At 44.7% G+C, this 25831-nt stretch overlaps 2 protein-coding genes across 3 annotated transcripts in view; one reads left to right on the top strand and one right to left on the bottom strand.

Moving 5' to 3' along the window:
• Positions 1–2407: 2407 nt before the first annotated feature.
• Positions 2408–25831, bottom strand: part of LOC144752991 (E3 ubiquitin-protein ligase TRIM39-like) — a 292690-nt gene continuing 269266 nt past the window's right edge. For both annotated transcript variants that reach the window (XM_078640802.1, XM_078640801.1), the window contains exon 4: positions 2408–3367. In XM_078640802.1, coding sequence (XP_078496928.1) covers positions 2856–3367 — 512 coding nt within the window. In that variant the 3' untranslated portion in view covers positions 2408–2855. The remainder of the gene's footprint in view (positions 3368–25831) is intronic.
• LOC144754230 (T-complex protein 1 subunit theta-like) lies at positions 11341–13139 on the top strand. The gene is given in 2 exon segments (XM_078641820.1): positions 11341–12927; positions 13042–13139. Coding segments are annotated over 2 exon segments (1647 nt in total). The 5' UTR covers positions 11341–11363; the 3' UTR covers positions 13125–13139.

Raw genomic sequence — 25831 nt, 5'->3', positions numbered from 1 at the left:
GAAGCCCCCGGACACCAGTGGTAACAGGCCCTCTTTGTTATAGGTTGCGTCCAGGTACCACAGATTGACACAGAGCTCCTGAAAAAAGTTTCACAATTACAAGTATTGTAAATTGATCTAATTAATGTTTTTGTAACATATTTGAATTTTAATGTTAATTTATCAACTGCTAAACCATTTAAATCTGTAAATGTTAAAAGTTGTACTGAAGTAAACCGAAACTACAAACCCAGAATGCGCAATGATCTTAAAAGAATGTCCAGGACTTGGAGATCTATTTCTCTGTGACGTCGGCTGACAGTCATTGGTAACATCATGAAGGTTTATATAAATGCTACAACACACTGTAATTGCAATTCTCCTATTAACATGACCAGAGAATCTGGATTTCATTAAAGACAAGGAGGCTAACATTATGCATTATCCTTTTAATGCAGTCACAAGCAGCAGAACTACATAATAATAAAACTATTCTAAAATGGAATAAACATGAAAGTTGGTGCGTCCCCTGCCAGGGTTTTAACCTGTGAACTATAGATTACGGGTTTTGCAGATGTGCCCCAACCCACTGAGGTACCTTAAGAAATGAACATCATGACACTAAAGATGAAATAGAACACAATCAGCCCAAGTCCTATTCAAGAATCAGGAATTACAACCAATCTCCATGACGCAGAGACTCAAAGAAGCAGAATCCCCTAAAGGGATGAAGACTTGACGGGTGTTAAACATTATTCCTGCTTTCCCCAGAGCAGCATTTAAAACACAGCAGCAAAATCATTTTCGTTTGTTTGCCCTGGTGTCAGAGCTTCACTCTAAGTGATCCCCCACTCCTCAATTTTTGTGTAAATAACACTTTGGGACAAGTTGTTTTGTTGCTTTCTATTAAGAACTTTGTCATCTCAGTCCCAGCGTGCACTGGTGTTGGGTTGAAAGGCAGATTTGCTTCCAAGTGTCACACATCTACCTGCTGTTCTTAAAGTTTCATGACAAAATTGATTCTGCTTTTAATACAGTATGGCCTGCATGTACACAATAATATGTGGAAAAAATATGTGCATACACATGATAATTCTACCTAATATGCCTGTGCAACCTGGAGCGGTTTGAGGAGTCATGAAAGCACTGCAGAAGGATGAGAGTGTGTTGCATTTGTGCAGGAACAGAGCGGGTGGAAGGTCCTTCTCCTACCTCGCAGCCAAGACCTAGAACGAGCTCCCCCTTCACTGCACCAATTCAGCAAAGACCTCAAGACCTGTCTCTTAGAATGACCCCAACAGAACTGCACCCCCCATGCCTGAGACCCCAAAGGGTGAGAAGTGCGCTTTACAAACCCCTGATTGATTGATTGATTAAAGAAAACAACTTATACATGGCCATCTGTAATTGTGATGGAATCAGTTTTGGTACTATAATGTATAAAAAAATAGTACCAAATTGTGATATATTTTCACTGGCCTCGTCATGCTCACCTGTTACAAAAAACTGTCCACAGAAAGAAGTTTTAAACCCTAGGAAAGAAATATCAGCTTAATTCATTGGTGATGGAACACAAAAGTATTATCATTTGAGGTAAAAAGGAGAGACAAATAGATACTAATCTAGTGGCTGATTTGTACAAAGCAAAACCAGAGAACCTGTATTCATGGCAGCTTCCCTGCTTAACCAACTATTCAACTTGACTGATCCTCCATTTTCTTCACTATCATATATGAAAGAACCTTCAAATCAATGAGTACCAGCGCTACAAAAACCTATTGTGTTTGACTTAAAAGACTATACTGTTGCTTTATCCATTAGAATCTGGGCAGGGCTGGCTTCAGAGTTAGAGACGCCTGCTGCGACAATCATTTACCAACTTCCAACAGCGCCACTCATCTCTCCAAAGCGCCTCTTTCACATGTGTTTCTTTTGTTTTATAGCGCTACTCATACCAACCTTTGGATGTCAGAGCACATTACATCACACACACGTTATTCAGAGGCAAATAATCCTACATGTGTAAATCAGTCTATAGGAAATGTTGCACAAACCAGTGAGGTTTACCTTTTGTGATCTATATGTACACATTCTTTGCAGTCGGCATATTAACCCTCTAAGCCTTCTGATGAGACAAAAGTGTCACTAGACAAAACTTCCATCTCTCTCCAACAGAAACATTAATCACCTGCTTTATCTTGGTATTTTTAATGTTGTCTGAAAACAACTGGACACACCCACACGAAGACACAGTTTATGTTTATGTTTATGTTTGGGAGATTTGTATAGCGCGCAAATACCCTGGGGTGTCTCGGCGCTTAAGGATTGTAAAGTCAGACAAGTAGGCGCTTGGGGTTATTGATTGAACACAGCAGTTACTTTTAAAATCAAAAGTTATTTTGAACAGAGTGCCTTTCCCAGGTCAGCGCAGGTGCGGCTGCACCGGCCTCACTGCCCTAAAGCCAGCCCTGAATCTGACCCAGCACACTGTACACAGAGCTCCATTGCAAACAATGCATACATCGCAGAAATCATGGGAGACGGTGGCAGAGCACAGGAGCTAGGAACTGTGGGACATAAGTAAGTGCAGTAATACGAGGTCAATGATTTATTAATAATTACTATCCACAGAGCTGCCTGTTTGCTGGGAGACACCATCTCTGTCACCTTGAGAACAATCCTGATGGGGGCGCTATACAGACTGCAGGGGCAGAGGAGCCGTTAAAGCTGAAATAAACATGCTAATAACTGCCCCCTCCCAAGAGACTTATCCCCAAAGGGAGTCTCTGCGTCTCTGCTTGTGCTCCTGGTCACATTGTCATCACTGTAGAGGGGGGTGGGAGTGAAGGATGAGGGGCTGAAGCTCCCTGCAGCTCTCACACCATCCTCATCTCCGCTCCTCCCCAGAGCTGGTAGAACGGGAAAAGCTTCTCTTTGAAAGTGGCTGGCGGGAAGGTGAAGAGAAGGTCCAAGGAGTCAGCATTGTACAGGGACACTTGGCCCGCCTCGTAGTCCAGATACACCCCCACTTTCAGTGGCTTCCCACAGGGGGACAGGGGGGTCGGAGGGCAGGTGAGAGCCGAGTATTCACTATTACACCGTTGTAAAGCCCAGACATTCTCCTTAGGTGATGATGTGAAGACTCCCTTCCTGTTCACAGACTCTGCTGCAACCCCCACAAGCCATGCAACGCCATCCTTCAGCACCTGCACCTCCCAGTAATGTTTGCCAGAGGTGAACCCCTCTTCCCCCAGCACACAGGAGTAGAGGGTGAATCTCTTGGGGCAGTCTGGCATGTGCAGTGATGTGTCTGTGTCTTGCACATGTTTCCCCTCCTCACACAGTAAGAGAAAAGGATGAGCTGTTTCAGGATCCAGAGTCACCATCACTGCAGAGAAGAGATTCATAATTAGAGATTTAATGACACAAATAAAGGCTGTAATTACTGCTTTCTGTTTTACATTTCATTAATTTAAACCAAATCTGGAAGGAGCACACAGCACTAGAGAAAGCGCACATCACTACTATGCTGCTCACTATACTGCTCACTACAATAAAGCGTGCATTCATCTAGACCACACACAACACTACACCGAACAGCACACTTCACTAAATAGACAGGAAATTCTATTACACCTTATACTGCACCACGCCCCATACTACACTACATCACACCACATCAAGAGGCATACTACACTACACCACACCAGAAGCGTCCCGTCCAGATAGGAGCCGCGGGGCGATGGGGTCGTATAGGGGTTATTTCGATGGAATATCCCCCACACCGCCCGCCACTCTTACCTGCATGGGCCACAGCTGCATCAGACATCAACAATTAAGTAATACTACACCACACCCAGGGCCACTGAAAATATGCGATTCTGCAGCCATGTTTTTTTCCGCATGATTATGGATTTGCCACAGACACCAAATAATTACTCAACTGGAGCATAATCAGCAGATGTTAATGAAAAAAATAGTTTCAAGCTCAAACAAATCAAACTTTACGAAAAAACAGCAGCAACATGTCTTTGCTCATAATGGAAGGTTCTTCACAAAGGTTAACTGGCCATCTTTAATTTGCTTATTTCTATATGTAGTTGTTAAACTGACACTAATGAGGTAAAAGCTTTACCCAGACAGTATTACCATTTGTAAAAATGACAAAATAATGAAAATATACTGTAAAAAATGTTGCTGCATTATGCTGCATAATTAGCCTTTTCTTGCTGCTTAATTTAGTCAACGCTGCAGCATAATTTGGTGCTCCCTTGCCAAATAATTCAAGTGGCCCTGACTACACTACACTACCACACATAATGCATACTAGACTACACCACACTACCACACATGAAGCATACTACACTACACTGCAGTGCCACACATGATGCATGCTACACTATACCACATTACCACACATGTCACATACTACACTACACCACACTACACTATCCCACACGGCATACTACACTACACCATACATGAACAAGACTACACTACACTACCACAGATGATGCATTCTACAGTAAACCACATTATAACAAATAACGGATACTACTCTACTCCACATATTGGGGCAGCATACTACAGTGACCACAGCTATAGAAAGCACACTGCATTACACTGACCAACATGGTACATCCTATATGATAACACACTAAACTAGCTAGAACACTGTACTACGTAGTACAACATACTAAACAATGCACTGCCCTAGCGATCACACTGAATTAGACAGTTTAGGGGCATATTCACAATAGAAGTGGCAGAGCGCCGGGTTAGCCTCATTGGCTTAACACTGCCCTCCCCCACGTCTAAAACATAGAGCTGCACCATATTTACAACAATACCAGTGATTTCCCCTGCACTGGCGCTAAATTTAGCAGCCTAGCGCCAACGCAGGCTCCCTTGCACCATAGTGCAAGGGCGTCTGCGTTGCGGGAAAGATTCCTTATGTGCAGGAAGGTGTCTCTTCCTGCACATAAACAATCTTCAAATGGTGTTTTGCAACTTCTATGTGTGCTGCTTAATTTTTTTTAATGATGTTTATGCACCGGAATGGACACCTTCCTGCACATAAACAATCAATGGCGTTTTGCTGTTTCCATGTGTGCTGCACAATGAAGCACAAATGGAAACTGCAAAAACTAGGAGAAATTAAACATTTCTCCTCGTTACGCCAGGGTAAGACCAGGTCTTAATTTTGGCCCTGTCCCATATTTACAAGGGTGGCATAAATATGGGGCAGTGCCAAAATCAATGGGTGTTGGGGTGGACAGCATGTTTGTGTGCCTTATTTACAAGACAGCGTTAAGCCATGTGAAGTGGCTTAACACTGCCTTGTAAATAAGGCAAACCCCCTATCGCCACCACAGCGTTGTGAAAAGTGACGTTGTGGTGGCGATATGGGTTTGAAAATATGTCCCTAATTGTCTTAGAACCTACGTGCATTAGTCTGTACAGCACATTGAACTACAGAGCAAGTTGCCCTCAGTAGCACACTGGTTTAAAAGCACTGTTCACTAGAGAGGATACTAAACTTTGAAGCGCGCTGCATTAAATAGTGACTTTAGTACAAAACATACTACATTAGACAGCACAGTACATCAGACACAACACAGTAACAGACTGCACACTGTACTAGACAGTACACTGCACAAGACCACTGATAGCACATTGTAATAGATAATGCCAATGCTACATAACACACTATACTAGTTGGCACATTATACTAGAACACAAACTGTGCTCCAATGTGCTAGAGCTTTAAATGGGCCGCACCTGATATGTACTAAGCACTTGCAATTCTTTAATGTGAAAGAAAGAGCAACAGCATTTCATTAAGGTAAAAGGAAGATCACCAGCACTTCTTTAAGGTTGAAGGAGAAGCACCAGCGCTTCTTTAATGTGAATGAAAGAGGACAAGCACTTCTTTAATGTAAAAGGAAGAGCACCAGCACTTATTTATTGTGAAAGAGAGCACCAGCAATTCGTTAATGTGAATGAAAAAGCACCAGCACTACTTTAATGTGAAAGGAAGAGCTCCAGCACTTATTTATTGTGAAAGGAAGAAAAACAGCACTTCTTTAATGTGAAAAGAAGGGTGCCAGCACTTCTTTAATGTGAAAGGAAGAGTACCAGCACATCTTTAAGGTGAAAAGAGGAGCACCAGCAGTCCTTTAATGTGCAAGGAAGAACACCAGCACTTCCTTAATGTGAAAGCAAGAGCAACAGCACATCTTTTATGGGAAAGGAGAGCACCAGGACATCTTCAATGTGAAAGAGCACTGGCAATTCTTTAATGTGAAAGAGAACCACCACTTCATTAATATGAAACGCAGAGCACCGGCACATCTTTAATGTGAAAGGAAGAGTACCAGCACTTCTTTAATGTGAAAGGACGGGCACCAGAACTTCTTTAATGTGAATGGAGGAGCACAGGCACTTCTTTAACGTGAAAGGAAAAGAATCAGCACTTCTTTCATGTGAAAGGAAGAGCACCAGCATTTCTTTAATGCAAAAGGAAGAGCACCAGCACCTCTTTGATGTGAAAGGAAGAGCTCTGGCATTCCTTTAACCCGTTGATCGTGGCGCAAATTCTGCTGGGGTGCGGGTGAATTAATGAGTGGGCGGGGTTCGGACGGCCCCGGGCCATCCTCCGCACACCCCCACTGTGACAACGGATGGCTCGGGGCCGGCGGACGAATGGAACGGGTTAATGTCAAAGGAAGAGCACCAGCACTTCTTTAATATGACAGGAAGAGCATCAGCGCTTTTATAACGTGAAAGGAAGAGCACAAGCACTTTTTAAAGGCAAAAGGAAGAGCACCAGCATTTCATTAAGGTTGAAGGAGGAGCAGCAGCACTTCTTTAATGTGAAAGGAAGCGCTCAAGCACTTCTTTAATGTTAAAGGAAGAGCACCAGCACTTCTTTAATGTGAATGAAAGAGCACCAGCACTTCTTTTATGTAAAAGCAAGAGCACCAGCACTTATTTATTCTGAAAGAGAGCACCAGCACTTCTTTAATGTGAATGAAAGAGCACCAGCACTTCTTTAATGTGAAAGGAAGAACACCAGCACCTATTTATTGTGAAAGGAAGAAAACCAGCACACCTTTAATGTGAAAAGAAGGGTGCCAGCACTTCTTTAATGTGAAAGGAAGAGTACCAGCACATCTTTAAGGTGAAAAAAGGAGCACCAGCAGTTCTTTAATGTGAAAGGAAGAACACTAGCACTTCCTTAATGTGAAAGCAAGAGCAACGGCACATCTTTTATGTGAAAGGAGAGCACCAGGACCTCTTTAATGTGAAAGAGCACTGGCAATTCTTTAATGTGAAAGAGAACCACCAGTTCATTAATATGAAACGTAGAGCACCGACACATCTTTAATGTGAAAGAAAGAGCACTGTCACTTCTTTGATTTGAAAGGTAGAGTACCAGCACTTCTTTAATGTGAAAGGGCGAGCACTGGCACTTCTTTCATTTGAAAGGAAAAGTACCAGCACTTATTAAATGTGAAATGAGGAGCAGAGGCACTTCTTTGACGTGATAGGAAGAGCATCAGCACTTCCTTAATGTGAAAGGAAGAGCACCAGCATTTCTTTAATGTGAAAGAGAGAGGTCCGGCACTCCTTTAACCCGTTGACCATGGCGCAAATTCTGCCGCGGTGCGGGTGAATTAATGAGTGGGCAGGGTTCGGATGGCCCAAGGCCGTCCACCGCACACCCCCACTGTGACAACCGACGGCTGGGGGCCGGCAGACGCATGGAACGGGTTAATGTCAAAGGAAGAGCACCAGCACTTCTTTAATGTGAAAGGAAGCACACCAACACTTCTTTAATATGGCAGGGGGAGCATCAGCGCTTTTATAACTTGAACGGAAGAGTGCCAGCACTTCTTTAATGTGAAAGGAAGAGCACAAGCACTTCTTTAATGTGAAAGGAGGCACACCAGCACTCCTTTAATGTGAAAGGAAGAGCACCAGAAATTCTGCCATGTGAAAGGAAGAGCACTAGCGCTTCTTTAATGTGAAAAAAAGAGAACCGCCACTTCATTCCTATGAAAGGAAGAGCACCAGTACTTCTTTAATGTGAAAGGAAGTGATCAAGCACTTCTTTAATGTTAAAGGAAGAGCACAGCACTTCTTTAATGTGAAAGGAAGAATATCTGCAATTCTTTAATTTGCAAGGAAGAGCACCAGCAATTGTTTAATGTGAAAGAGAGTATCATCACATCTTTGATGTGAAACGAAGACTACAAGCACTTCTTTAATGTGAAAGGAAGAGCACCAGCATTTCTTTAACACGAAAGGAAGAGCACCAGCACTTCTTTAATGGGAAAGGAAGAGCACTGGCACATCTTTAAAGGGAAAAGAAGAGCACCAACACTTCTTTAACATGAAGGGAAGAGCACCAGCACTTCTTTAATGTGGAAGGAAGAGCACCAGCACTTCTTTAACACGAAAGGAAGAGCACCAGCACTTCTTTAATGTGAAAGGAAGAGCACTGGCACATCTTTAAAGGGAAAAGAAGAGCACCAACACTTCTTTAACATGAAGGGAAGAGCACCAGCACTTCTTTAATGTGGAAGGAAGAGCACCAGCACTTCTTTAACACGAAAGGAAGAGCACCAGCACTTCTTTAATGTGAAAGGAAGAGCACTGGCACATCTTTAAAGGGAAAAGAAGAGCACCAACACTTCTTTAACATGAAGGGAAGAGCACCAGCACTTCTTTAATATGAAAAGAAGAGCACTAGCACTACTTTAATGTGAAAGAAAGAGCACCAGCACTTCTGTAACATGAAAGGAAGAGCACAAGCACTCCTTTAATATGAAAAGAAGAGCATTAGCACTACTTTAATGTGAAAGGAAGAGCACCAGCACTTCTTTCATGTGAAAGGAAGAGAACCAACACTTCTTTAATGTGAAAGGAAGAGCCCCAGCAATTCTTTAATGTGAAAGGAAGAGCACTGGCACTTCTTTAATTTGAAAGGAAGAGCATCAGCACTTCTTTAATGTTAAAGGAAGAGCATCAGCACTTCTTTAATGTGAAAGGAAGAGCACCAGTGTCGTGTGGTTTCTGCCTGGTCCATTGTAGTTTTCCCTATGTTAGCCCAATTGTGCATGTTGTAGGCCAAATTTTCTTTTTCACATATTACTATATAAATACGCTTGCTTTTGTGCCACATTGCACTTTCACACAGAACCTGCATGTGTTTTCTCATTCTGTTCTTTTCCTGGAATTTAGTCTGAACAGCATAGACAAGGTCAAACAACAAATACAAGTTCTGGTCAGGCACTAGCACCTACACATAACATGAGAATGCAGCTGTTGTTTATGAGCACATGTTTTTGTCATATAGCTGAGCACATAAGTCCAAACAACACATATAGAGCATCAATTCTGAGACAAGATCTCTGATTCATCTGAAATGTCCAACATCAATCTACGTACACTAAGATATGAGGTCTGCCACCAAACCCAGAGATCCTTGATGTATAATCATTTAGCTTAAGTAGAAGGGAAGGGGAGTTTAGGCTACTCTGTATTATAATGTGACACAGCTTTTTATGGTAGATGGTTTTTTAAAAATGCTAACAATATTTTTGGTAGGCATTTGTTCTTTAATTGTGGCACAAATACTGCATTTTAGAGCACAATAGTTTAAATAAATATTCTAGACTTCTTTGTGTCTTTTGTTTATCATATTGTGGACGAGTATGAGTGAGAGAGCGAAAGCATGTGTTCTGTTACCATCATCCCTGAGAGGGTCGGGAGTGTTGTGGGTTGGGGTACCAATTCAAATGCTTGTCTGGAAAGGTTAGAAGGGCAAGTGAGGTGCTATAGCTACTTGTACTCAGGCGCATGGATACAGAGGTGGTATGGTGACTCATTCCATAAATGTTGATGCTCTATAGTTCCAAGCATAGTTCTGTTCCTGAAAAGAATCCATGCAACACCAGCACTTCTTTAATGAGAAAGGAAGAACACCACACTTCTTTAATTAGAAAGGAAGAGCACAGCACATCTTTGACGTAAAAGGAAGCACACCAGCACTTCGGTAATATGAAAGGAAGAGCACAGCACTTCTTTAAAGTAAAAGGAAGCACACCAGCACTTCGGTAACGTGAAAGGAAGAGCACCTGCACTTCTTTAATGTGAAAGGAAGAGCACCAGCACTGCTTTAATGGGAAAGGATGAGCGCCAGCATTTCTTTAAAGTGAAAGGTAGAACACTAGTACTTCTTTATTGCAAAGGAAGAGCACCAGAACGTCTTTTATGCGAAAGGAAGAGCACCAGCACTTCTTTAATGGGAAAGTAAGAGCATCAGCTCTTCTTTAACATGAAAGGAAGAGCACCAGCACTTCTATTATGTGAAAGTAACAACACCAGCACTTCTTTAACATGAAAAAAGTGCCCCAGCACTTCTTTTTTATTTTTCTATATATCTATTTGACTTTTACACAATAATAAATAATAATAATTACCCCCCAACCACAAGCAGACAATTTCCATGAATACAACCAGGTCCATAAAGCAATTGACAGTACATGGGCGTCTATTACTATACGTGCAGTGGTGATCCGCCCGCCATTCCTCCCCATCCGCCTACCATTCCCCCCCCACCATATTACAATGGCGGGGGGACCCCGGCAGACTGAAAGACTGTCCCCCGGTTTTCCACCCGTCAGCAAGTCGACCGGACAGGAAAGGGGTATAATATGGTGGAGGTGACTGCAAGAAACTGCCATCCATATTATAATGTAGGCTGGGATGTGCATTTCCATGGTGGCGTTGCCGCCAAGTAAAGGCCTGCGGTGTCTGCATGTGGGGGCCTGTTGCGAGGCAAGTATCCCTACGGGGATCTTTCTGGTGGGGGGGGGGGGGTGGGAAGGTATGGGGAGGTAGGGCACTAGAGTGGTGGAGATCTCTTTGATAAAAACCCACACAAAACCTCCCCGCACAGATGTATTGGTGATGGTAGCACAAAGAAAACCCTATCCAAGAGTATAATTACTGACCCCGACCTGTATTTTATTTTTTTCTTTCCCGCCCCACCGAGTGTGTCCAAGCAAGAGTGCAAGAAACACAGGAGGACACCGGCTTGCCCTACCACAACATCCTGGAGCCAAGAACTAAAAAGAGAAGCTGTCTAATACCTTCTTTTTGTGTTGTTCCTTTGATTGACCATTATACCCAAAACCCCTTACAATCCTTACCCACTTATATCTGAAGAAAGGAAAATAAAAGAAGTATCACGCATATTATAATACAGCTGTGATCCACACCACCCCGGTGACGATAACACCCTCACACCGAAGAATACATCCCCAGATTTTTTCCCCTACTAAAGTCACTCTTCGCCCCGGCCCGCACTCACCATGGCCCTGCACGTGCCCAAAGCTCCGGGCTTCGCCCAGATGCTCAAGGACGGAGCCAAACATTATTCGGGATTGGAGGAAGCAGTCTTTCGTAATATTACAGCTTGTAAAGAACTTGCCCAGACAACTCGGACTGCCTACGGGCCAAATGGAATGAATAAAATGGTGATTAACCATCTAGAGAAACTGTTTGTAACAAACGATGCTGCAACTATTTTAAGAGAGCTTGAGGTCCAGCATCCTGCAGCGAGAATGATTGTCATGGCTTCTCACATGCAAGAACAAGAAGTTGGTGATGGAACAAACTTTGTCCTGGTTTTTGCTGGTGCTCTTCTCGAAATGGCAGAAGATCTGTTGAGAATGGGATTGTCTGTTTCAGAGGTCATAGAAGGGTATGAAAAGGCTTGCAAAAAAGCCCTAGAGATCCTCCTTGACCTGACCTGTTGCTCGGCGAAGAATCTTCGTGATCTTCAAGAAGTGTCATCTCTGCTGAAAACGTCTGTCATGAGCAAACAAAACGGCAATGAAGACTTTCTGTCCAAGCTTATTGGTGAAGCATGTGTTTCCATCCTTTCAGATTCTGGTAATTTCAATGTTGACAACGTCAGAGTGTGCAAAATTGTGGGCTCCGGGATGCTATCTTCATCTGTTTTGCATGGCATGGTATTCAAAAAAGAAACCGAAAGAGATGTAACATCTGTTAAAGATGGCAAAATTGCAGTGTATTCGTGTGCTTTTGATGGAATGTTAACCGAAACCAAGGGCACCGTGCTTATTAAGAATGCAGATGAACTTATGAATTTTAGCAAAGGAGAGGAGAATCTCATGGAATTGCAAGTGAAGGCAATTGCTGATGCAGGTGCAAACATAATTGTAACCGGGGGAAAGGTTGCTGACATGGCTCTCCATTATGCAAATAAATACAATCTCATGGTTGTGCGGTTGAACTCCAAATGGGATCTGAGAAGACTGTGCAAAACAGTTGGTGCTGTAGCCCTACCCAGAATGACTGCACCAACGCCAGAAGAAATGGGTCATTGTGATAGCGTTTACCTGTCGGAGGTTGGGGACACCCAAGTCGTAGTCTTTAAACATGAAAAGGAAGATGGGGCCATTTCTACCATTGTAGTTCGTGGTTCTACCGACAATCTAATGGATGATATAGAACGAGCTATTGATGATGGTGTTAACACTTTTAAAGTTCTGACTAGGGATAAGCGTCTTGTTCCTGGCGGGGGTGCAACAGAGATCGAATTGGCCAAGCATATTACATCCTATGGTGAAACGTGTCCAGGACTTGACCAGTATGCCATCAAAAAATTTGCTGAAGCATTTGAAGCTATACCATGAGCTCTGGCAGAGAACTCTGGAGTGAAAGCCAATGAAGTCCTCTCAAAGCTGTACGCCGTTCATCAAGAAGGCAACAAAAATATGGGTTTCGATATGGAGGCTGAAGCTGCAGCTGTAAAAGATATGTTAGAAGGTGGTGTTTTGGACACATATCTTGGGAAATTCTGGGCAATTAAACTGGCAACAAATGCTGCAGTAACAGTACTCAGAGTCGATCAGATCATTATGGCAAAAGCAGCAGGTGGACCTAAAGCCCCCAAAACACAAGGACACTGGGATAAAGACGATTGGCAAGATGAACCTGAAACGTTTTAGTGATCTGTTAAACATCTGATCATCATGGCAAAACCGTCCGGTGGGCCAAAAGCTCCAACAGGAAAAAAGGACTGGGATGATGACCAAAATGACTGAACAGCTGAAGTGTTTGTTTTTTTGATACGTCTTGTGGTATTCTTAACTTAACTCCGATTTCCAAAACAATAAAAGCGCACCCCAATGAAAAAAAAAAAAAAAAAGCTCATATATAGATGGGGTCTAGATATCCTGCCCAGAAATAGCCTCCTTCTTGCATAAAAGGACTGCAATTGTCGCAGTCCAGCAGCCCAGTAATAAAATTTAAGATTGGGCACTGCTAACCCACTGCGTTCCTTCGGCAGGGTCATGAAACTTTAACGCTCTCCTGGGATCAGCATATACCCAAAGAACTTATTAGCATCCCATTGAGTATTTTAATCCAGTTATTGCCTATCTCCAATGGGATAGCCTGAAAGAGATGCAGGATTTGGGGTAGAAATGTCATTTTAATCAAATTATTCAGCCCTATCAGCGAGAGTCTCCGGTTATTCCATCTCCCAAACGCTGGAATGCAGACCTTATATAAGCCGGGTCGGACTACACGCGAGCAGTGGGTCCCTTATTACCCTTATCTGCCCCCACACAATCCTTATTCTAGTCCTAAAAGCCAAAAGTTGCCCTACCTTCTCATTATACTCATAAAATTACTCATGCCATACTAAATATTTATCTGCCGCTGTTTTGCCAATATATCAACAATCCTTGCTTTAACAGATGCTATCTCAGGAGAGCCATATCGGATCCACACCCTGAGGACAACTTCTCTACTAATTTTAATTAAGCTATGGCTGGGTTTGCAGATAGCCCCTCAATTAATTAATGTTTTTTCCTCTTTTTTGCCACTATAGACTATACCTCAAAGTCTCGCCCAGTAAAGCAAACTTTAAATGTATCCCATATAACACAAATTGAGGCCCTGCCATCATTATCGAAAATAAACTGAGGGTTCCAAGCCTTGATATGACTCACATACTGTGACCTTTCAAAAGACCAGGACCGGACCACTTTAGAGAACGAGGTCATTTTAGTCTTAAATACACGAGGATTGTGATCCGACATAACCCTAGGAAACTTCGAAATATGTGAGTTCGGCACCAGGCTTTTTGATGCAAAAAAGTAATCTAATCGAGCGTGCACCTTGTAGGGGGGTCGAAAAGAAAGTGAAATCAGGATCGGGCTTCATATTCTCCCTCCATACATCAGCCAACCAATGACTACTCTGCAGGTCAGGAAAGGCCCTATAAACTTTTGGTTTTCTACCAAAATAGGTCTTGCTCCCTTGTCGACCTGCTGCGGGGCAGACTAATATTAAAGTCGTCGCTGATTATAAGCGGTAAAGGCCAAAGTGCCAGCTTGCTATTGAATCAATACAAAATTGTAGGATCATCTAGCACTGGGCCGTATATAGAGCATATAGTAAAAGAGTAAGATCCGGGGCGACACTCTGTAATAACCCATCAGCCTAATCTTTCTGACCGAGACCGGGGAAAATACCAAACCCCCCTTTTTGACAAAATATCGAACCCCCTTGGTACGATTTCCCTGGGTGGTACAGCATACAATTTGATAACCCAACCCGCCAAGTAAATGTTTTTGTGAGTTCTCAATATGCATTTCTTGTAAGCATAATATATCAGGTTTTAAAATCTTTAACTCAAAAGCCACCCTTTGTCTTTTCCGGCTATCATAATTCTCACATATGTTGACAGATACAATACGGAATTTACTCATTTAAAACAATAATCAAACCAAAAAAATTAGCCTGACCTAGGCGTAAAGCTCGACTTATATGACCGGAAGTCTTTTTTTTTTATTAGATCAACTACCGTCTGTTTTTTCTGCTTGAGCACTCTCCTCACCACCCTCTGGCCCCTCCTGCCCACCTTCTACCCCACCCCACCCCCCCACCGTGCTGACCCCACCCAAACCCAAAATGGAGCAGCTGGTTGTGTGAGACCCTGGTGATGGCTCCTACTGAGGTGCCATACCCACCCCCTAAAACTCCGGTGATAGTGAAAAAAAGAGAGAACATATTAGAAAAAGAAATGGCAAAAGAACTTCTCTCCAATAAATCCTCTAGAAAATAATTAATTCCAGAGAGGCACATCCGGATGACTCTTCTGACTTTATCCAGTGCTACCCCCTATGGAGCCTTCTCGACCGGCTAGGATCTCGTCCAGAAATTCCTGTTCTTTTATTTCTGATGTAAATTACCAGGTTCTGCATTGAAGACCACCTTTAGTCTGGCGGATTTAAGCAGACACACTTGGCAGCTGGCTCCTTGTAGTGGAGGAAACATCTGCCTTAGGCACCACCTCCTCTCCACTGTAGCATGGCAGAAATCAGGCCGCACAAAAAAAGAATGGGCATCAAACAAGCATCTAGCATCTAGCCAGGCATTTTTTTAATATAGCTTGCCATCATAGAAACTTTCCAAAAAAGACTAGAATCGCTCAAAGTCTCTCCAACTGGCCTGTCTGTCCGTTTTTCCGCAACATCAATGGAAATCTTTGTACCTGGTGTATCTCTATATCGTCTGGATGATCGGGAAAGGCGCATTTGAGCAGAATAATATTAAACGCCCTGATGTAATTTCCTTCAACATTCTCGGATATGCCCGGAAATGCAGATTATTCTGCCTTTAGCAATTTTCAAAGTCTTCAAATTTCCAGTTTACGTCTACAAGCTGAGCATCATGATCATGAACGAGTGCTTGTAATGTGCATGTGGTTTCCTCAATAGCAACTGTCCATTCTTCTATTGCTGTCACTCTCCACCATGTCTGAGCAAAACTTGTACACCTTACGAATTGCCCCCTGGATTTTCTTTGCGGCTTTACTGGTTTCTCCTCTGGCTTCCCCCTGTACTATATTATATATTAGCATTGGTAGGGGGTTCAGGGGAGGCCATATTAGCCTGTTCAGCAGGTTGATCCCCCGCATCATCATACACCTATTGAGTAGCGGAATAATCCCAAACCAATTGTGAAGATATGGCTGGGGCTATAATGTTATTGTCAGATGCGGCAGTACCCTTGTTAGAGGTACTATTCCTTGTTTTCCACTTCTTTATGAGATGTTTCTGTGTATTCAGGGGTCTAGCTCCTGCGACTGTGCTACTGTCGGAGTCTTGTGTGACCAAGCCTTCCTCAGAGAGGTCTTCTGTAATGTCCAAGCCTTTGGACTCATCTGTTAACGAGAAAAATGCATCCCCTTGATCTGGAGAGGTTGTATATCTTAAGTCAGAGCCTCACTGTGGTCAATCAAACCTTTGATCAGGTATATTTAAGGGGAATGCCGTTGACCCGACCAGCTGTGTGCGAGCCTCCATTCCTAGGCCAGCCAAGGATTCAACCAGTTTGGAAGGGGTAATGTCTTCAATCGCCAGACTTTTTGCACCATTTACACCCTCCTCCGCGTCCACCTCCAAACTTTCCCTTCCCCACTAAAGGACATAGACACTGTGCATGCAACAACCAACAAGCCGCAATTTACGCAAAGAGATATAATCTGGTTTTCTATTTTTTTTTAAATAACTGCTAGTCCCATCCACTCCCTCCCCATGGCTTCCAGTAAATTACACAAATAACAAAAGAGGATATCGTCCTGTTCTGGTCACGGTTCCGCTTCATTAAAGTCGAACAAATGTAATAGATTAGATATATACCATTTATCCATCAGAGTCAAACCACCCTCGTCACCATCTCATCCCGCTCTCCTGGGCCACCCTTCTCAGGTGGTTACAGTAGTACTTGTGTCATAGCACCCCAGGCCAGCAAGGCATCTGCAGCCTGAGCATCCCTTCATGTTTTTTTTATATGTGCCTCTTGAGCTCCTACCCACTCAAGTAGATTCTGTTTCCAGGCCTCCACTGTCAGGGGTCAGAGACTAAGCCAGCTGATTGCTATGAGCCCCAAAATTGTGTATCTCCTGCTCAGTGTCTTTTTAGGGTTATCAGGGTCCATCCCAGTACACATTGGACAATCTGTCGGGGGACAACCCAACCAGTAATGTGTTTGATACAGGACAGGACTTCCATCTATAAAGGTATAATAACAATATATTGCCTCATTATATGAAGAAAATCTGCAGTCGTCGCTCCCTTGTTGGGTATATGGAGTGAAGATTCTTAGGGGAAAGATATACCATATGAATAATACTAAACTGAATCTGGAACAAATTAACACCTTTCAGACTCTAAGATGTATGTTTGACCAGTCTTTGGGAGAGTTTGGCTCATCACTGACTCTCTGCCAGGCCTCCTCTACTCGCAGCTGTGGTAGTCTCCTGCCTATGTGTAGTGCCCTATACATGTGTGCAATGAGCCAACACCTTGCCGCCATAGACAGTAAAGTTATCAGAGTATGTGAAGGATCAGTGGCCTAAGGGAAAGTCGGTCATAGTCTGCACGACCTGGCAGCTATTTTGGCATATTGAACAAATTGCCCCCCTCCTATAGCAAAAGACTTGGGGCCAGATGTAGGAAGTGTAATTCTGGTCGGTAACGGCCGAAATTACCGAATTTCTGCCGTTACCGACCGGAATTAGGCTTTTCATATGTAGGTGGCTTCATTTCAGATTCGGTAATTTACCGAATCGGTATTTAAGAATTCGGTAAATTACCGATTCTTAAAAATACCGAATCGGTAAATTACCGAATCTGAAATGTAGGGAGTACTCAAATGAGTGCTTTTCCCATTTTAGGATTCGTTATTTACCACCAACTAGAAGTTGGTGGTAAATAATGAAAACCTTAGAAAAAGCATTTTTTTTGCTTTTCCAACAGTGCCATGTTGCAGACCTACATGCCCTTAGGGCATGTAGGTCTGCAACATGTGCACCCATACACATTTGAGGGGTGCAACAGGGTGTCAAAGTGACACCCTGCCACCCTTCAATATTTCCCCCATTTACCGAATCGTTAATTACCTATTCAGTAATTGACATTCATTCCTATGGGCCACCGATTCGGTAATTACCGAAACTTACCGATTCGGTAATTATTTTACGAAAAATTACCTACATCCCATTTGCCTGTTCTTAAATACCGAATTGGTATGATTCGGTATTTAAGAATTGGTAATCTGGGATTACCTACATCGGGCCCTTGATCTCCTTTTTCATAGTGATGAAACATTCATCAGGGTGAAGATTCGACAATATTATGCGTCATGGGGTAAACTATTTGAGCAAATGGGCGTACAATCTTTGGACCAGATGTACGACGTATGTATTTTGAGAGTCTCTAATTGCGATTTACAATTAGAGACTCTCAAAATGAAATGTACTAATGTCTCTCAGACACATTTAGGGATTCACGATGGGGTCGCAAATGATCTGCCTCATCAATATTTATAAGGTAGGTCACAATTTGCGACCCATTGGGAATAGCCTGTAATCAAAGGGATGGTGACTTACTGGGGCCAGCATACCACCATGCCTGTGATTTTGTTTTAAATAAAGCATTTTTTTTAATGTAGCCCATTTTCCTTAAAGGACAACAGGATGCAATAAAAAAGAAAAAGAAAAGATTTCCTTTTCATTTTCTAAGAGTTGCTCCTAAAAAATGTTGGCATCCACATTCACAAAGGGCAAAGGGTTTCATAGGGACCCCTTCCCGTTTGCAAACAGGTTACCGCCTCCTTCACTGAGTCGATAAAATATGTCTGTTATGTGACTGCATTCCAGTTGCAAAATATTTATACATAACCCTGTGACTTGCTATTAGGATGGAACCCTTCCAAACAGTGACTCCCAAACCTTATTTTGTGAGTCGGTTATAGGTTACAGACATGCAAAATAGGGTTAGTAAATGCTGGAAGCTGTTTTAGCCATCGCAAACGGCACGATTCTCTGTTTGCAACCACCAAAAAGGTTGCACATCCGGCCCCAAATATCTAATTTCGGGGCAAATGGCGTACGTCAGATTACTCGCTGTATTCTCCTGTCCCAATTCCTTAACCATGATACCGATTAAGTATGGAAAATGAACTGGGACATCTCTGCCACCTAATAACAGCTCTCTGAGCTGGTGTCCATTATACATGCTTTCAAATAAGGATCTCTCCCAGTTCCGGTTGCCATATAGCTAATGCATTGCATGCTGCAGTTGGGCTGCCAAATAATAGAGCTCCAGATCTTGGACCTCCATCCCGCCCTTGTCCCCCTCTCTCTTACGTGTAGTGATGGCTACTAGTACTGCATGATATTGACATGGGACTTCATCAGGGTTGTCAAATCCTCTTTTTCAATTGTCTTCAGTATACGATTCTCTATTATATCATTCTTCTTAAGAGCGAATTCCTGTCACAAAGGTGACGTGCTGTTTCCAGTCTCATCTTCATCCTTCTGTCTTCACGGGAAAAGTGCCAAACATGTCCACGCCTACAGGAGGTAGCAACAATCAGGAAGTCGCCATCAGGTCAGAGGTTGACCTGGTAACCCATTGGCGAGTCAGTGGCCACATTCCTCTGGCTCGTAGTGGGCATAAAAGTGGCACCCCGACACCCAGAACACAGATCATGTCTGTCCTGGAGACAAGACCAAGAAGGACTGACCTGCTGTTCCCTGGTCCCAGCAAAGAGAGCCTGCACCAAGACTGGACTGCACTGGCTGCACCTGTGGACTAGCAAAGAGAGGACAGTGCCTGCGGTGCCCCACTCGTGGAGATGGTTGCTCACATGTGTCAGGCAGAGTAGGTGACTCCAGAGGTCTGTTTGCTGGTTCTCTTTTAGAGTCAAAATAGCAAAAAAGGGGAGAAACTTGCACTTTTGAGAGCTCAGAACTAAGAAGCCTGGTCAATGCTGGACACCGAAGTGCAGCCTGGGAGAAAGAGTCCTGAGGCTCAAAGGTTGCACCCAAGTCTGCTGGACCTGGGAGAGCAGTCACAGTGCACCCAAGCTGCCAAGCTAAGATGTTATCACCTCGTAAAGGAGACAGCTTGTAGTGCAGTGAGTGGAGACCAGTAGACCAGTTGCAACTGGTCTTTTGATCGATTGCGCCTGTATGCTGAGGGACATCGATTCTTGAAGCCAAAGTCTGCCCCTATCGTCGAGGACCAATGGATGGCCAAAGGAAGAGCCCCTGTCACTGACTCAGCATCCTCAGCCCCCTTCAGCAACTTCAGCATCCCGGATCCCTTGCATCAGGACCACTCCATTCAATTCAATTGCGTTTTGTCTTTAGGATTCAGAACTAGACTGGAGACTGCTTAAATAATGAAGTAACTCTTCCTTTGGACCAGACTGGTCCAAGGGTCTGACACCCACAGGACTGCCCACATAGGTGTTTTCAAATTGCTTGGTACTGCTTACACTAAACCCGCAAATGCAGTAGATTGCATGATTTATAATATCGAATGAAATCAGTGATTCATTGTTTGTTAAAAAAATCATGTCTTCAGAACCCTCCAGTAGATTTTTCTTGTTGAGATGTCAATTTATAGATAAAAATACATTCTATGAATGGCCCCAATAAGAGTCTGTTTTATTATTACATGGTGATGTCGCACAACCACACCATATGTAATGCTCGCCTCTCACAATTACACTGCCCTAAATAGCACCGCACATTGTACTAGCCAGCACACTACAATTGGCTGCACAGTGTACTATCTAGCACCATGATAAACACACCACAGTAGCAGATAGTGCAGTATTGAACTGCTCTAAAGAGCACACTGCAGTATACAGCAGACTGTTAGACTGCACTTGATATTACAATGTAACAGACTTAAAAAGATAATAGACAGCAAGGTGTACTTGAAATGACTCTTTAAATAAGACAGCGCACTGCATTAGATGGTACAGTTCACAGTGCTGGACTGCACCCTGCATTAGATGGTACAGCTCACAGTGCTGGATTGCACCCTGCATTAGATGGTACAGTTCACAGTGCTGGATATTACACTACATTAGATGGCACAGTTCACAGTGCTGGACAGCAGACTGTATTAGAAGGCACAGTTCACAGTGCTGGTCAGCACACTGCATTAGATGGTGCAGTTCACAGTGCTGGACAGCAGACTGTATTAGAAGGCACAGTTCACAGGGCTGGACAGCACACTGCATTAGATGACACAGTTCACAGTGCTGGACAGCACCCTGCATTAGATGGTACAGTTCACAGTGCTGGACATCACCCTGCATTAGATGGTACAGTTCACAGTGCTGGACAGCACCCTCCATTAGATGGTACAGTTCACAGTGCTGGACAGCGCACTGCATTAGATGGTACAGTTCATGGTGCTGGACAGCACCCTGTATTAGATGGCACAGTTCACCGTGCTGGACATCACCCTGCATTAGATGGTACAGTTCATGGTGCTGGACAGCACCCTGTATTAGATGGTACAGTTCACAGTGCTGGACATCACCCTGCATTAGATGGTACAGTTCACAGTGCTGGACAGAACCCTGTATTAGATGGTACAGTTCACAGTGCTGGACATCACACTACATTAGATGGTACAGTTCACAGTGCTGGACAGCAGACTGTATTAGAAGGCACAGTTCACACTGCTGGGCAGCACACTGCATTAGATGGCAAAGTTCACAGGGATGGACAGCACACTGCATTAGATGGTACAGTTCACAGGGCTAGACAGCACACTGCATTAGATGACACAGTTTACCGTGCTGGTCAGCAGACAGCATTAGATGGCAATGTTCCAAGTTCTGGACTGCACACTGCATTAGATGGCATAATTGACAGTGCTGGTCAGCAGACAGCATTAGATGGCAGGGTTCACAGTGTTGGACAGCACACTGCACTAGATGGTGGTGCAGTTCACAGTGCTGGACAGCAGCCTGCATTAGATGGCAAAGTTCACAGTGCTTGACTGCACACTGCATTAGATGGTACAGTTCACAGTGCTGGTCAGCACCCTGCATTAGATGGCACAGTTCACAGTGCTGGACACCACCCAGCATTATATGGCACAGTTCACAGTGCTGGTCAGCACACTGCATTAGATGCTTCAGTTCACAGTGCTGGACAGCACCCTGCATTAGATGGCACAGTTCACAGTGCTGGACAGTACACTGCATTACATGGTGCAGTTCACAGTGCTGGACAGCACACTGCATTAGATGGTGCAGTTCATAGTGCTGGACAGCACACTGCATTAGATGACACAGTTCACAGTGCTGGACACCACCCGGCATTAGATGGCACAGTTCACAGTGCTGGACAGCACCCTGCATTAGTTGGTGCAGTTCACAGTGCTGGACATCACACTACATTAGATGGTACAGTTCACAGTGCTGGACAGCAGACTGTATTAGAAGGCACAGTTCACACTGCTGGGCAGCACACTGCATTAGATGGTGGTGCAGTTCACAGTGCTGGACAGCAGCCTGTGTTAGATGGCACAGTTCATAGTGCTGGACAGCACACTGCATTAGATGGCACAGTTCACAGTGCTGGACACCACCCTGCATTAGATTACACAGTTCACAGTGCTGGACAGCACCCTGCATTAGTTGGTGCAGTTCACAGTGCTGGGCAGCACCCTGCATTAGATGGTACAGTTCACAGTGCTGGACAGCACCCTGCATTAGATGGCACAGTTCACAGTACTGGACAGCACAGTGCATTAGATGGTACAGTTCACAGTGCTGGACAGCACCCTGCATTAGACGGCACAGTTCACAGTGCTGGACAGCACCCTGCATTGTATGGTGCAGTTCGAAGTGCTGGACAGCACCCTGCATTAGATGGCACAGTTCACAGTGCTGGACAGCACCCTGCATTAGACGGTACAGTTCACAGTGCTGGACAGCACCCTGCATTATATGGTGCAGTTCACAGTGCTGGACAGCACCCTGCATTAGATGGTACAGTTCACAGTGCTGGACAGCACCCTGCATTAGATGGCACAGTTCACAGTTCTGGACAACACACTGCATTAGATGGTACAGTTCACAGTGCTGGAGAGCACCCTGCATTAGATGGCACAGTTCACAGTGCTGGACATCACCCTGCATTAGATGGTACAGTTCACAGTGCTGGACAGCACCCTGCATTAGATGGCACAGTTCACAGTACTGGACAGCACACTGCATTAGATGGTAGAGTTCACTGTCCTGGACAGCACCCTGCATTAGATGGTACAGTTCATACTGCTGGACAGCACACTGCATTAGATGGTACAGTTCACAGTGCTGGACAGCACCCTGCATTAGATGGCACAGTTCACAGTGCTGGACTGCACACTGCATCAGATGGTACAGTTCACAGTGCTGGTTAGCACACAGCATTAGATGATACAGTTCACAGTGCTGGTCAGCACCCTGCATTAGATGGCACAGTTCACAGTGCTGGACACCACCCAGCATTAGATGGCACAGTTCACAGTGCTGGTCAGCACACTGCATTAGATGCTGCAGTTCACATTGCTGGACAGCACCCTGTATTAAATGGCACAGTTCACAGTGCTGGACAGTACACTGCATTAGATGGTGCAGTTCACAGTGCTGGACAGCACACTGCATTAGATGGCGCAGTTCACAGTGCTGGACAGCACACTGCATTAGATGACGCAGCTCACAGTGCTGGACACCACCCTGCATTAGATGGCACAGTTCACAGTGCTGGACAGCACCCTGCATTAGTTGGTGCAGTTCACAGTGCTGGACATCACACTACATTAGATGGTACAGTTCACAGTGCTGGGCAGCAGACTGTATTAGAAGGCACAGTTCACACTGCTGGGCAGCACACTGCATTAGATGGTGGTGCAGTTCACAGTGCTGGACAGCAGCCTGTATTAGATGGCGCAGTTCACAGTGCTGGACAGCACACTGCATTAGATGGTGCAGTTCACAGTGCTGGACAGCACACTGCATTAGATGGCGCAGTTCATAGTGCTGGACAGCACCCTGCATTAGTTGGTGCAGTTCACAGTGCTGGACATCACACTACATTAGATGGTACAGTTCACAGTGCTGGGCAGCAGACTCTATTAGATGGCGCAGTTCACAGTGCTGGACAGCACACTGCATTAGATGACGCAGCTCACAGTGCTGGACACCACCCTGCATTAGATGGCACAGTTCACAGTGCTGGACAGCACCCTGCATTAGTTGGTGCAGTTCACAGTGCTGGACATCACACTACATTAGATGGTACAGTTCACAGTGCTGGGCAGCAGACTGTATTAGAAGGCACAGTTCACACTGCTGGGCAGCACACTGCATTAGATGGTGGTGCAGTTCACAGTGCTGGACAGCAGCCTGTATTAGATGGCGCAGTTCACAGTGCTGGACAGCACACTGCATTAGATGGTGCAGTTCACAGTGCTGGACAGCACACTGCATTAGATGGCGCAGTTCATAGTGCTGGACAGCACACTGCATTAGATGGCACAGTTCACAGTGCTGGACACCACCCTGCATTAGATGGCACAGTTCACAGTACTGGACAGCACAGTGCATTAGATGGTACAGTTCACAGTGCTGGACAGCACCCTGCATTAGTTGGTGCAGTTCACAGTGCTGGACAGCACCCTGCATTAGACGGCACAGTTCACAGTGCTGGACAGCACCCTGCATTATATGGTGCAGTTCACAGTGCTGGACAGCACCCGGCATTAGATGGCACAGTTCACAGTGCTGAACAGCACCCTGCATTAGATGACGCAGCTCACAGTGCTGGACACCACCCTGCATTAGATGGCACAGTTCACAGTGCTTGACAGCACCCTGCATTAGATGGTACAGTTCACAGTGCTGGACAGCACCCTGCATTAGATGGCACAGTTCACAGTACTGGAAAGCAGACTCTATTAGAAGGCACAGTTCACACTGCTGGGCAGCACACTGCATTAGATGGTGGTGCAGTTCACAGTGCTGGACAGCAGCCAGCATTAGATGGCACAGTTCACAGTTCTGGACAACACACTGCAATAGATGGTACAGTTCACAGTGCTGGACAGCACACTGCATTAGATGGTACAGTTCAAAGTGCTGGACAGCACCCTGCATTAGATGGCACAGTTCACAGTGCTGGACTGCACACTGCATCAGATGGTACAGTTCACAGTGCTGGTTAGCACACAGCATTAGATGATACAGTTCACAGTGCTGGTCAGCACCCTGCATTAGATGGCACAGTTCACAGTGCTGGACACCACCCAGCATTAGATGGCACAGTTCACAGTGCTGGTCAGCACACTGCATTAGATGCTGCAGTTCACATTGCTGGACAGCACCCTGTATTAAATGGCACAGTTCACAGTGCTGGACAGTACACTGCATTAGATGGTGCAGTTCACAGTGCTGGACAGCACACTGCATTAGATGGCGCAGTTCACAGTGCTGGACAGCACACTGCATTAGATGACGCAGCTCACAGTGCTGGACACCACCCTGCATTAGATGGCACAGTTCACAGTGCTGGACAGCACCCTGCATTAGTTGGTGCAGTTCACAGTGCTGGACATCACACTACATTAGATGGTACAGTTCACAGTGCTGGGCAGCAGACTCTATTAGAAGGCACAGTTCACACTGCTGGGCAGCACACTGCATTAGATGGTGGTGCAGTTCACAGTGCTGGACAGCAGCCTGTATTAGATGGCGCAGTTCACAGTGCTGGACAGCACACTGCATTAGATGGTGCAGTTCACAGTGCTGGACAGCACACTGCATTAGATGGCACAGTTCACAGTGCTGGACACCACCCTGCATTAGATGGCACAGTTCACAGTGCTGGACAGCACACTGCATTAGATGGCGCAGTTCATAGTGCTGGACAGCACACTGC

Source organism: Lissotriton helveticus, chromosome 5_1 (assembly GCF_964261635.1).
Source record: "Lissotriton helveticus chromosome 5_1, aLisHel1.1, whole genome shotgun sequence".
Lineage (NCBI taxonomy): Eukaryota > Metazoa > Chordata > Amphibia > Caudata > Salamandridae > Lissotriton > Lissotriton helveticus.
The sequence above is the reverse complement of the archived record's forward strand: the minus strand, read 5'-3'. Positions and strand labels throughout refer to the sequence as shown.